Source organism: Ambystoma mexicanum, chromosome 11, assembly GCF_040938575.1.
Source record: "Ambystoma mexicanum isolate Mex_15411 chromosome 11, UKY_AmexF1_1, whole genome shotgun sequence".
In the NCBI taxonomy this organism is placed as follows: domain Eukaryota; kingdom Metazoa; phylum Chordata; class Amphibia; order Caudata; family Ambystomatidae; genus Ambystoma; species Ambystoma mexicanum.
In genome coordinates, this window is record NC_090934.1 from 993,330,461 (window position 1) to 993,343,838 (window position 13,378).

The 13,378-nt window shown below is 45.4% G+C and overlaps 1 protein-coding gene across 1 annotated transcript in view; it reads right to left on the bottom strand.

Moving 5' to 3' along the window:
• The window catches only part of FAH (fumarylacetoacetate hydrolase), a 173,613-nt gene that overhangs the window by 13,920 nt on the left and 146,315 nt on the right, over window positions 1-13,378 (bottom strand). The window contains exons 12-13 of the mRNA XM_069624175.1: window positions 2,703-2,804; window positions 800-917 (exon numbers count right to left, since the gene is read on the bottom strand). Of these exons, the coding sequence (XP_069480276.1) occupies window positions 800-917; window positions 2,703-2,804 (220 nt within the window). The remainder of the gene's footprint in view (window positions 1-799; window positions 918-2,702; window positions 2,805-13,378) is intronic.

Genomic DNA, 13,378 nt, shown 5'->3' on the forward strand with positions numbered 1-13,378 from the left:
AAAGAGAGCAGGGGCCTTTAAGATTAAGACAATCAGAAGTCACAATAGCGAGCACTTTGCACTTGATCCAGTGTCTTGCCCCCTTTTATCCAGACTGAGGACAAGACTGCAAAGCCCAGTGCATCAGTGGTGGAAGTCTCAAGATATTAGGCTTGCGTTCGGGACACATTCTTAAGCATGACTTGCTTGAACTATATCCTTTTGAGATCCGACATCCATCTCATATGCAAGGCATGTGAAGTGGATTAAGTCTGCTGGTGTCTGCCCCTGCCAGTGACTCAAAAAAAGCCATTTTAGCCCACTTGAAAGAGTTCGATGTTTCAAATGGGAGGTTAAGCAAGACTTGGCCATAAGTCACATACAGCCTTTTCAGAGAGAACGAGAGGAAGCGATAAGGAGAGAGAAAGAATGAGAGAACTAGAGAAAGAGCACGAGAGAAAGACAGAAAAAGAAAGCAGGAAAGAATGAATGGACGAATAAGTATAGCCAGGTGAGTGGCAAAAGATTTAGACGGTGAGGAAGATGGTTAAAACACATATATATAGTGCACATTGTGTGTGTGAAGATAGTAGAAGACTGACGGAGGACACAAATACAGGCAGTAAAGGTATAGCAGCTTAGATTAAGAACAGGTGCTCACAGTGCAGACTTTAATGGGTAATGACAGTTTGGCTGGATATGGGTACAGACCGCAACCATCGCAATTTTTCCAGAAAGTATGTGGTTACTTCTGGTTAAGCAGCAGCTACATAGTCTGGGATGACAATGCGTCAATCCAAAATAAAGGTGTGACCCCTACCTGTAATAACCACCTCATCCCCGTCTTGCAGAAACTTGCGCGTGTGTCCGTTCCCTAGGTCAATGACTTTTGTTCCTTTCCAGCAAAGCTCCAGCATTGAACCAAAACTGCTCTCGTCCTGCAAGCAAAGTGTCCAGTAAGATCGTAAATGGGTTTGCAATTGCTCTTCATGTGCCCAATTCGTCACCCGTTAGCCAGACAGACCCAGTCTCCACTCAAATGCTACTCCGGAAGTCACTCACTGCGTAATCACCAACATAGAATGGCAATCTACTTTCACCATACGTTTAATCGACCTCTACATACACACAATGTACATCTCAACACACTTACAAGCTGGAGTACCAGGACGCGCCATAGTTTGACACCGTTGAGCCACACATACAGGGAATGTAAAAACCTTGTTCTCAAAATGATGAGCATGTCACATTCAGAATGCCCAGGCAGCCTTGCTCACGTTGGCATTCCCAACCCCTTATAATATTGAATCCAAGCTCCACATTCACAATGTGAAAACCAGCAGACACAATTTGGGTCACATACGCAATGCTGACACCTCCTATTCACTCTGAGGCGACTGCCTTTCAGGACCGCTCAAGTAAAGAAGCTACATGAGTCTTTCTACGATGTCTGTAATCACGTGAGAGTGCACCCATGTCGGAATAAAGAAACGGAAACATCACAAAGAAGACTACTGCAGACTTTGATAGATCAAGAGGTGGGGGGAAAAATCAGTGGCCGAGGATCATTGGGCACCAGGAGGGATGGCCGATGACCACAGGAAGCACACAGCCAGCGATGAGGAGGAAGGAGGAGGAGGGAACGGAAGAAAGCCTGAGGAAAGCAGTAGTTTGAGGATCAGCAGAGAGAAAATAAGAGGACGGGGAGAAGGAAAACCAGTAAACAATGTCCTGCTGAAGAGGTTCATGGAGTGGTGAAGGCCACATAGAAATGGAAGATGAGCTGCAGAGGAGGCCACCAAGACAGGCATGGTCACAGCTAGAAGAGGGCCAACAAAGAAGAGCAGAACCAGTAGAATGTCAGAAGAACAGGAGGCAGAGTCCCTGGCTCAAGGACCAGTAAATGGCATTGTGAAAGTGAACACTGAGGGCAGGATTGCATGCTGGGACTTGCTGGAGCACTTCTTGCAGCCTTTGGAAAATTGAACATTGGGAAACGTTCTGCAAGCTGGAACTTGCAGAATCAGCTTCTAGAGGCACAGGGGACGTGAACATTGAAAGAAGCATGGCATGCAGGATATTCCAGGAGTAGTTCTTAGAGATATCAAGAAACGAACCAATGAACTGCTGTAAATAAAAAGAGAACAGACCTATATAGGAAGGAGAAGGTAAAGTTCACAGCAACCAATGAGAGACTGGGAACGAGGAGACAGGATGCATGGTGGGACTTGTATGCAAGGGTCCAAGAACCGAAAGAAGGTAGAATGCTACGTAACAAGATTATGTCTCTGCAAAAGATAAACAATAGAGTGCCGGACAAAGCCGCTCAAAAAATGAACTGCAATTTTTAACTCTACTTCCGACATGTTTTCAGAGCCACACACTCACAATGTCAACCACCATATGCTCAATGTTCAACACCTCCCGTGTATAAAAAAAAGTGCTTGCCCCTTCAGAAAGTGAGAACACACTTGCAAAATTAGGCTCACCTGCACACACAAACACAATTTTAAACACGTTAGCGTTAGATTGTATGTAGCGTGTGCATGTGCGCAAGTATGCGCAGGTCTACTTCCGTGTAGCCCACTGTCCTCCGTCAATCTTGCCTTTGTGCCAACTTGTTTCCGCCCACTCACAGCTCTGCCCCACTTTCTGTCAGCCCCACCCTCTCCATGTTTCATCATGCCTCTGCCAACACAACTGCTCTACCCTGCCATGCTCACCGGACCACTTATGGTTCCTGATGCCAAGAGATCTCCAGGTCGGATATTGCAGCCGGTGATGGTGTGATGGGCCAGCTGCTGCTTCATGGTCCAGTACATATACTGAGGAGAGAGGAAAAGACAGAATGACAAAGGTATGGTCACAGAGAGGCACAAGGAGGATATGCAGAGGAGTGCATGAGCGAGTGGGACAGAGTATCGTAGAGCACTCTCATGAACACCTTAAATAACATAGGGACAGCAGTTTTGATTCTCATTTACCCATCTGCGACCCCTCACAATCAAGACTACACTCTACCAGTATCACGTCTTGGTGATGTGATAAGAATGTCAAAATGTAGTGGTGGGCTGCATAAATCCTGCCTAAATGGCACTATGACTTTGGTGGCACTAGAGGTTTTGTGCCCATTCCCTCAGTGGTTCAGTGTGGAGCTCAGCGGGGCTCCCGACTTACCCCTCAATTACTTATTGCGTATGTCCAACCTTTACATACGTTTTAGGCTGAATGGGCAGGAAGCGTCACACGCCAGTTCATAACACTTAAGAGAATCAGTTTTGAACAGTGGTGTTGAAATTCAAAACAGTGTTTCAGCAAATTTCCATCCAGGCATATATCTGTATCAACTCATTAATTACACAATGATTTGAACGATAAGAGCCTTCATGCTCTGCAATTCAGGTGATTATAAAGAATCAAGACAGAAATCCTCAGATGTCCATTAGTGGCATCCAATATACCAATCTCACTTGAGTTAAGAACATTGCAAGCTATGAAGGATACCTCCATTTCGATCGTTCAGCATAATACAGCTAAAACCTTCCCTTACAACCTGGAGGGATTTTCTCATATGGATGAGAAAACCCATAATTGTTCAGAGCAGTAGCATTTCCAAATACTGTCTGTTTTAACACTACCACCAAACTCGTAATGAGGCCTGTGCTATGTTTAAGGGCTACAAGACTCTGTTGACGTCAGACAACCCAGGTCTAAATAAAAAATTACAGCTGGCTGCATGTTGATGCTACATATTGTGCTAGAAGCAGGGTTGTTAAACTCGGGGCCTCGACGACCGGAATCCTGATGGGTTTTCAGGATATCCCTCATTAATATTCATGTGGAAAAATGTGCATACATTTAAATATCATTGTATGCTAATTTATTTCATGAACATTAATGAGAGGAATCGTAAAAACCCAGCATGGATCCGGCCCTCGAGGCCTGGAGTTGGACAACGCAGTGCGGCCAGAGAATGGCCTCAACCTAGCATGGAATGGTGACAAGTGTTTAAGTATGGCCACAGACATCAAATTCCACTGCACAAGCATGCATGTAGGTCTTGCTGAGGACGTGGCATTTTGATGTTTCTTCTGGAGCTTGGAGAACCTTCTTACATTCGCCCTTCGCTCCCCCAACCTCTAGTTTTCATCCCAGTCTTCTGGCTTAGGAACAACTCTGTCCTTTTGGGCTCTTCCCTCAATTTCCCGTTGTTAATCCCTTTACTCTGCAGGTTTGGACTCCAGAAGAAATACCTTGCCTCTATAATCTCTTTAATTAATCTTTTCCCGGTCTGAGAGGTTTCTTTTGTGGAGGTAGGTGCAAGACACCTTATCTGGTTGAATGAAACCCACACTGCGGGCCAAACTGAAATGGATCGTTTAACTGCTTCTCACAGGGCTAATCCAAAATGTGCATTTACCTCAATCATGTGGTCCTGGGGGAGATTATCTCAGGGAGAACCCTGGGAGTGGGACAGTGGAGTTCCATTTCCAGCTGCACCTGAGCAATTAATGGGACTCTTCATTTCTAATTTAAGAGGTATCTTCTCAACATCTACGCTAAATAGCTGGAAAGCGCAGAGGATTATTCCATTGCATCAGCAGAGGCAGGTCACTGTGGAAATGGCTGTGTGACTTCATGTTTTCCAAATTTATTTTCCACCTTGCACTGCATATGACTGTATATTCACTGCACTGCTTATGCTAGCGGTTTATTTCTGCCAAGTGCTTGCATGTTACAGTGTGTATATTGTGTCCTGTAGTTAACTAATGCATTAACAAGGCTTCATTGTGCTTGGTTCCAACATTGCCTGATCACTCGATTATGTACCTCATAATCTTGTTTCTGGCATACTGGACATTGCTAACCTGGGGACTCACAGCCACTAACACAAGGGATCACATTCCTCCCAAAGGCCGGGCCAACTGCCCTGTCAGAAAACCTGTTCAGCAGCCTCCTTGAGCCAGATACCAGCCCCAGTGTAATCTGCCACCTTGGGCTGAATCTTTACTCCCCTTCCCGGAGAACCTCCTCCACTACCCAGTGACAGTTGGCCTGCCCTTTTACACCCTGTCAGTATACGTGTTGTGTCCATCATAGGTGTAGTGCGAGCTCTGGAAAGCCACTTGTCCCATGTAATGATCCCTTTCTGTGAACCTCCTCCATTCCCCAGTCCTGCAATTAATCTCACCTTGGGACCAAACTGCCCTGCACTCTAACACAGAATCTAGCTTACACTATTGTGGCAATGGTGGGGGTCGGCTCTAGAAGTCCTCCGTGTTCTAATGACCTGAAAACTTGTGCCCATTTCCCCTCCCCTGTATACCTGGTAAACACATGTGTTCCTGGGTGGGAGCAACAGTCTTATAAGACCTCCAGAGAGTTAACAGGAGGGTCTTCTTTTTTGGCTGCTGGCAGTGTGTGCTGACCATGGCGGTTAAGGCCAGAGGGGCCTACTAAGTGACCCATGTCCCCCAGTCTACCCTTCATTTTCTCAACCTTACCTTACCAAAACTATTATATTTCTCCTCTCAGTCCTGCTTCCCCCCAGTATGTGCCCCTGTCTCAGGGGAAGGGGGGGAGGGGAGGCGGTTGTGTGTGTCTCTCTGTCTCTCTCGGTGTGTGTGTGTGTCTGTGTGTGTGTCTGTGTGTGTGTGTGTGTGTGTGTCTGTCTGTCTGTCTCTCTCTCTCGGTGTGTGTGTGTCTCGATGTGTTTCTGTGTGTGTGTGTGTGTGTCTCTCTCGGTGTGTGTGTGTTTTTTTTGCTTCCCTTCTCTTTTTGTTCTCCCTCTCTCAGCCCTCTGACTCTACCAACCCTCTTCTGCTTCCCCTCCAATCCTTACCTTAGGGTTACTGCTCCCCGTGCCTCCAAGGGTAAATGCGGACCCAAGGGATCCATGCCAGTGGGTGTGCCTTGCTAGTGTGCCTACCATCAATGCCTCAACCTTGTGCCCGTAGACCAGTGCACGCAATAACCCTTGTCCAGTGTGTCTAATTTATCCTGCTGGCAATGAGTTTACTCCTCTTCCTGCAATAAATCTGTTCCTGGCTTCTACAAAGACTTTGGTGCTTTCATTGCGTTTCCACTTTTCCGTGTAACCTGACTGTTATTACCAGAAGGGGGGACCCAGTCCGTCTGCATACACAAACGCACCCCCACCGGGTCTGTTGACTCCCTGGTCCAAAACTGTGGCTCTGACTGGGGTCTTCCACACGGCCTCACCCATTTAGTTCTGCCTTCCACTTCCACGTCACCAGTTACCAAAGATAGAGGGCAAGACCTCTGTCGCCATCAAGAAAAGAAGTGTAAATGCTAAGGGTTTGAAACACGCCTCCTCGTGACAGCATGCTAGGGATGGTGCATGAAAAATCTTACACCAAGTAGTATTTTCCTTTTACAATGTGAAGCTATTATAGATTCAGATGGTGTGTGCCACGAAGATGGTGTGGTTGCCACCAGATGCTTAAGACCTTCTTGTGCCACTAACAACCTCTTGGCAGAATATCATAAACAGTGATACTTTGTAATGTTCTGTGCAGAGCTCCATGTTGCAGCCATATAAGTATCTTGCGGAGGCGGAGTGTGCTCTTCCGGTAACTAAACGTTCTTCGTTATCCCCTTTAACAAAAGCCACAGACCTTTTACTGTTCATGTAGCCACACATGACCGGGTAAGGGAATCTCCTTTACAAGGTTGTCCAAAAGAGGAGATTAGATTTTCAGAATCTTGGTTTTCTACTACATTTCCACCCTATTGCATTCCAGGGCACTTACAAATGGCACGCCGTTACAATAACTCAGGAAAAATACTCCACAGTAGAAAAACACGCAATTAAACGTAATAAACTTTAACCAAAAACAATACAAATGAAGACTGTAGCTTTAACCAGATGTTATTTTCCAAAAATGAAGACACCTTTAGGAAATGAGCCATTTCGAAAGTAATAATTCCAAGTACATTTTCAGATTTCTAAAAGTGCAATGGGCACACATCGCAGGCAGGCACCAGGGTAAAGAGATCTGTTTATAGCCAGAGACAGACCAGTTTAAAAGAAAAGTATCGCGAGCACAGCCCACCTTCAAAAGAGGGAGGAACTAGTGTCAATGTCCAGTAGTTAAAGTGGACACAATGGTAGACTATGCAGGGCTTGCCCACGTTCTATGGTAACACTGCATTATGTGACAATGGCTTATGTAAGGCACAGCTTTAGCGTGAGAGGTCTGCAGATCTGCATGCCCATTAGAGCACCTCCGTTTCACATGGATATCCCCCCAACCCCTTTTTCTTTTAAACATAATGCTTTGCACTGAAATGTAACTTACACAGAACCCATTACATATGGATCAGTCAGAGTTTATGTTTATAATAAAATGTTAGTTTTATGATCTGATAAATGTAAGCAGTTCATTCCACATTACGAAAGAAGCTTGGATGTGTTCTGACCACTATGTCAGGACAGAATTCAATTTCTGAAGCTTCTGCAGTCCCAGCTTATATTGGCCCTGCTGTTTTCGCTTTTTCCCCCCTTTGGTTTTCAGGTTTTCGGATTTATTTTGGTAGCCAGAGGGACTTCTGCTGAAATCCCCATGCCCCGACATTCCTATTTTAGTACATGGTCCTATAGTAGCCCATTTGACCCCTAGGATTGGGGTGCCTTTTTAGTCCCCCTTTTACTCCTGGGTTGCTTTTATCACCCTACAGTGGTTTTAGGGAGTAGGGTGGGAGCAGCTACTATCTATTTTTGGCTTCACCAGAGGTGCAAGCCTATTAACTACATTAATAGCTTAATGCACCTTTATTGCAACCATTGGGCTAACAACCATTGTTTCTAAGTCCTGCTGGCAGTCATTTTGTTTCTAGGTCCTTCCTTTGTTTACACAAACCACGAGGCCGGCCTAAAATGGTCGTTCATGGGCTCTCTGAGCCCAGCACACTCTATAGTGGTGAAAACTCGTTTAGACCAGTTCCTAGTCTGCCATTTCCTGCGGGAGTATAGCCAAGCTTTTGGCGGTTTTGGCACTATCATGAATGGCTGGGAACCAAAACCTTTGTTTAGTTCCCTGGTGTAGGATTGCAAGGCTGGCTTTTGTCAGTCTATGAGTCCAAGGCTGTATTTGGGAGAAAACCGACTGCTACCTCAGTTCTTTAGGATTTCCTGTTGGTCTCTGCAGGCTTACTTACCTGCTGGAGGCTTTCAGCCGTTTTATCCGTTGCAGCATTTTAAAGGACCAGATTTGGCCATACTGGCTGGATATGGGTATGGGGCAAATCTCTGGTTTTGGATTTTTGGCTGCTATGAGACCTTCTTGGCGGTCATTCTCCTCTTGATAATCCACATCGGATGGACTGGCCGCTCTGTGTTGGTATCTGCGTGGTTGTGTCCCTATGCCTTGCTAGAGCAATCTATGCCTCTGGATTCACTCCTAGCAGGGCATTTCGTCTCCACGGAAGACGTTGTTCTTTTCTGCCATCTGGGTCATCATTGGTGCAGGGCTCAAGTCCCTGGCTAGTTGCATCCAGTAAACCACACCTAGAAAATAAAGCGCATACTTACCAGGTTGCCTCCCCTTACTGAACCTGTATTTTCAGAAACAACTGAGTACCTACCTCTGGGTCCTAAGCTGGTGAGTTATGCCATATTTACCCCCAGAGGTCCACATGGTCCCTGGTAGAGAGTTTTCGCAGGTGGGTCTGTATTGCAATTCCCCACTGCTTTCACTGGAGCTGATACTGCTGTGCTGCATCTTGTCCAGGGGCTGCGGGTTCCTGGTTCCTGAACCTGCCTCTGGAGATCTTCTGTAGGGTTTGTTGCTGAGTCCAACCCTGTAGGTTAGAATTGGGGCTCACCTCTGCCTACAGATGTCCTCCCATTGTTTCCTACGGAGGACTTCTTCAACACCAAGAACTTCTACATATGGAATTTTATGGGACTTACCAAACAGTGACATTTTTTCTGGTTCCCCATAGGGTCCCTGAAATGTTCCACCAACACTGATTTTTAGCAACTGCCACTGATTTATTAGGCATTGCTAAATCTGTGTATTACACTCCTACCTCTGCACTTACTCTGTATCATTCATTGTTACTTACGTGTCCTTCCTTGGAATGTAATATACCCTTACTGGGCCTGGGTAGCGTGAGCCTGAAGTGTGTCCTGAACTTTGGTAGTCCTCATGGCTGTTTTGGACATTGTATACCTTTATTCCATATCTCTAAAAGCTTTAGAAATGTGTTGTGTGCATGTGTATTGTGAATAATGCTGGTGTACTAGACTGAAGGATGAAGCCTGCGACTGATTTCTGGGAGACATCTGAGTTCCTAAATATGATGGTATTATTGTAGGTTTATATCATCTAGGGCTGCCTTCCCGGTCTACCATTTTATGTACCACCAGGTAAGGGGCTTACATTTTAGGGTCATGGGTAGGTTACGTCATAAATGACCATATACTGCTTTTATATCTATGCTATGCTCTACAGTGTGTTATGGTAACCCGAGTACTTATTTTCACCTGAGATATTGTACGTGTGATCTGTAATAAACGTGTATATTTTTCAGTACACACGTGCAGTGTGTTTTGTGAGAACTACTGGTAATGCCTACCTCCCTGCTATCCTTCCTCCCACTTCAAGTTAAGCTGGATTTCTCCGCTACAGCTACAAATGGAGAGTCTGGTCTTTCCTTTTGGGTGGCACACGGTTGTACCATTAGGTTAGATTCTTACACCGCCCTCACCAGAGGGTTGTACAAAAATCCCCCCTAAAAGCAAATTTTATTTGATGAATGATTTGTAAATAGCCGAGTGTCTTTGGTTCACCTACCCTGCATATACACATAAAGCAATTAGGAAATGCAAATTAAATGTAAGCTCTTTAATGTGGAATCAATGCATGGGTTTACATTGCAGAACGTATCTAACCAGACTTGGAGTTGATGATCTTATTGGTGGCCTCTACTCTAAACCTTCCACAAATACGTCATGGGCTGGCAGTCTGCACAATGACTATCTTTTGCCTCCTCATTTAAGATTGCCAGTGCAGCCAAATCCACTGTAGTGGATGCACACGCAAATGTCTAAGAGCAAAATGTTTTGCCAGGAATGCCTGGAGACAAAGTGCTTTGGGTAACAAAGAAGCTCCTGTGGAAAGTTTCCTCTCCTCTCTTGAATGGCATCCTTTTTTGGTAGGTTCAAGTATCCAAATTCTAAGACTTCAGGAGTCACCAACTTGGGGTCTAGATGACAATCCCCCCCCCTTACTATCGTCAGTACACATTTTCCACAGTGGCGGTCTCATGCATGGGCACACTGACATCTCCATAGGACAGGTGAACCTCTAAATGGATGAAACACAATCTGCTTCATTCTGTAAATTGTTTTCATGCTTTTGCCATTAATGGTAGCGGAGGGGAATCAAAAGCAACGAATCTATGACAACCAATGTGTAGTTAATTACTACTGAATATTTGTGTGATGACCTTGATGCAAAGTTTTTGTAATTTCTTCTTTTCCCCTTGGTATAAACCAATTAATGTCTAGTTTGCCCCAGATTGTAATATGTGTGAAATTAATGTGTGACTGGCTTTCTACTTGTAGTTTGAAAGGTCTTCCTGTTTTATCATTAAGGGGTGAGATGGCTGGTCCACCCTCAACCATTCGTGGGAATGCCTTTTGGGTTTGTAACAAAGCAGGCTTCAACCTAGAAATTATTATTTTAGAAAAAAAGAGGCAAAACAGTGCCCCTTAGTCAACACCATTAATATGCAGATGGTCTCAGAACAGCTAACATCACACCCATATAGATATTTTGAGATTCTATGTCAAGACCAGAGGCGAGCATTATGGTTAAACTTCTTTAATTCTACTCTCCAGCAGTTTAAAAAAATAAACAGAAAATGATCTCAACTTTCTCATTTTCTTTTTTTTTCTTTTTTAAAACTACATTTCCCTCTCATTACACTCCTTTTTGAAGTCCATAACACTTCCTGTCCTTTGCTCCACCTCTTCTTTTCTTGCTGCTAATCAAGTTAAGTTCACATTCTTACTGTGGAGTGTATGCAATGCACAGAGGCGGTTCTAGGTGGGGGCTGAGCGGGCTATGGCCCCGGGTCTTTTGGTTGTAGCCCCGGATAGAAGCTCAAGGGTCACAACCAAAAAGTTTAGCTAACCCCCAGTCCTGACAGTCTCAAAATTAGCATAGCCCTGGATCTTTCCCAGACCTAGCAACACCCCTGGCCAATGCGTATGATATGCTAAATTGGTTAAACCGTATAGAATTAATTATAAACTGTTAGCGCGTTATAGATTGTATACCCTCCGTGTATTAAATATCTGTTGATTTACCAGTGTTTGGTAATATAATGCGATCCAGCTTTATTGTTAGCAAACTGAGTGAAACGAGCATAGAATCCACGCTCGGCATTAGGAGCTGCCTCTCCCTGCAGCAGACCGAGCGGGACCCGTGCTTTATTTCAAGCACAATCTGGATCCCGCTTGGCAGGGAAACGGGCAGCACTGTAAGTGTGCGGTGGCCCTCTTTGTTGGGGGGTGGGGCAACCAGCCACATCACATATGCGCGCGGCTTATTTCACACTGGGCCGCCATTGGGTGAAAACGAAGTGCCTGCCGACACGTACAAAAGGCAGAAAAGACATGGTGCAGATAACCAAGCCGATTAACAGTAGTGTGGAGATCGCACTGTAAACACAAGAAGCAGCAGGTGCGAAGAGCGTGCTGCAGATAACGAGCACGGCACTAGCCTTCTCATTAGAACACACGACTTTGGGTCTCACCCTAAGTTACTAGGGGAATCCGGACGTGGACCCCTTGCTCACTATTCTTAGAGAGGCACAGCTCCACCCTACTGATGAGGTCCAACCAGACTGAAACACATGTCTGGGGTTGCTGTTGCTACTCTTGTTCAGAGGAGAATTGCCTAGCATTTCAGTGCTGGACTGCCCTTGTGGTCGGGACACAGACTGATATACAAATGGATATTCCTCCTTTGTGAAAACTACAGTGAGCAAAAGGCGATGGCTGCAGACTCTCAATGTGTGTCAAAACCACTGAACAGGTTATCATGACATGTTCTTTCTAGAGAGGGGCGCCTGCTACATTTTTTGTTCTCCTGATCAGCAGTATCAACTGCCTGAGAATGTCTAAGGCTTTGTCCACTCCTTCGATATGATGAACATTCTAAATTAGGGACTACAGGCACTCTTTCAATAAGTACTATCTCAAGAGAGATTTCAGACCCATTCACCTCTTGTAGGTTCCTAAAGACATCAGCCTCAATCTCACCATGCCATTTACCACCATACCCTGGAATAGTGATCTTCCAATCACCTATGTTAATCTTTTTCTCTGCATAACAACGCATCCACCTTTTTCAAGTACGGGCCCTCCAACTCACTGGGCAAACATGACACTGTCAAAGTCTTATCTGACACCATGCTGGCTATATAACAGCAGCACTGCTTTCAACACCCTCAACTTCATAGTCCCGGGAGGTCTCTTTTATACACATCAAGAACCGACAGCCTGCAGTTCATCATGAACACTCTTGAGAGCCCTCAAAAATGCTGGTTCCACAGAGCCTTGTTGCTTTTGCTCGCTCTCTAGGTCTATGCTGCACAGCAGACATGGTGGGAGCTGCTGGCACAATTTCAGCAAACATAGCCAACATCTTGCACTGGAAGGACTTCAAATTCTCGACCACCACCAATGCCGAAAATGCGACCTTGTTGTCTATGCTTTAACAGCCCTTATCATTAAACTGACTCTGGGTTCCTCATCGGAGGCATCAGTGTTTCTTTTTTTCCCTTTCTGAGAGTGTACATGTTTGGAACCCCTTGAAATACTCCAAGAATGAGACTGATTTTCATGTGTCCGTTTGGAGCCCGTAGGTTTCCGGTCTGATTCCCCCCACCGCGAGCGCTCGGAATACACCAGCTATGGCTAGGAAAAGGCCACAGGGTTTTCCGGTGGCACATTGGCCGCCCCTTTTTCCCCCAGCTACAGTAGGATCCTGTACTCCCTAGAGCACCTCGTCCAAAAATATTAAGCCATTACAGGCCTCAACATTTGCTGTCATGACATGTCCCCAAGCGCCCCATGCACAAGTCATGGATGTCGGTGATGGCCATCATCCTCCGATATTCACAACAGGCTTTAAAGTCCAATTTATGTTTTGGTAAAACAATTTGGAAAGGTCCAAACAAATGAAAAAACAAACAACTTAAATAGCTTATTTGACCGCCCACGTTCGAAGTCCTGCAAACTGCGCAAAAAAGAATTGTTGGGCTTGAGGCTGGTAGCCCCACTTACAACCTGTGCAGTGTCAGCAAGATGCGCCCTTGTGGCGCTGTGTGAATGAGTGGCGCCACCTTTTGCTGAGAGCTT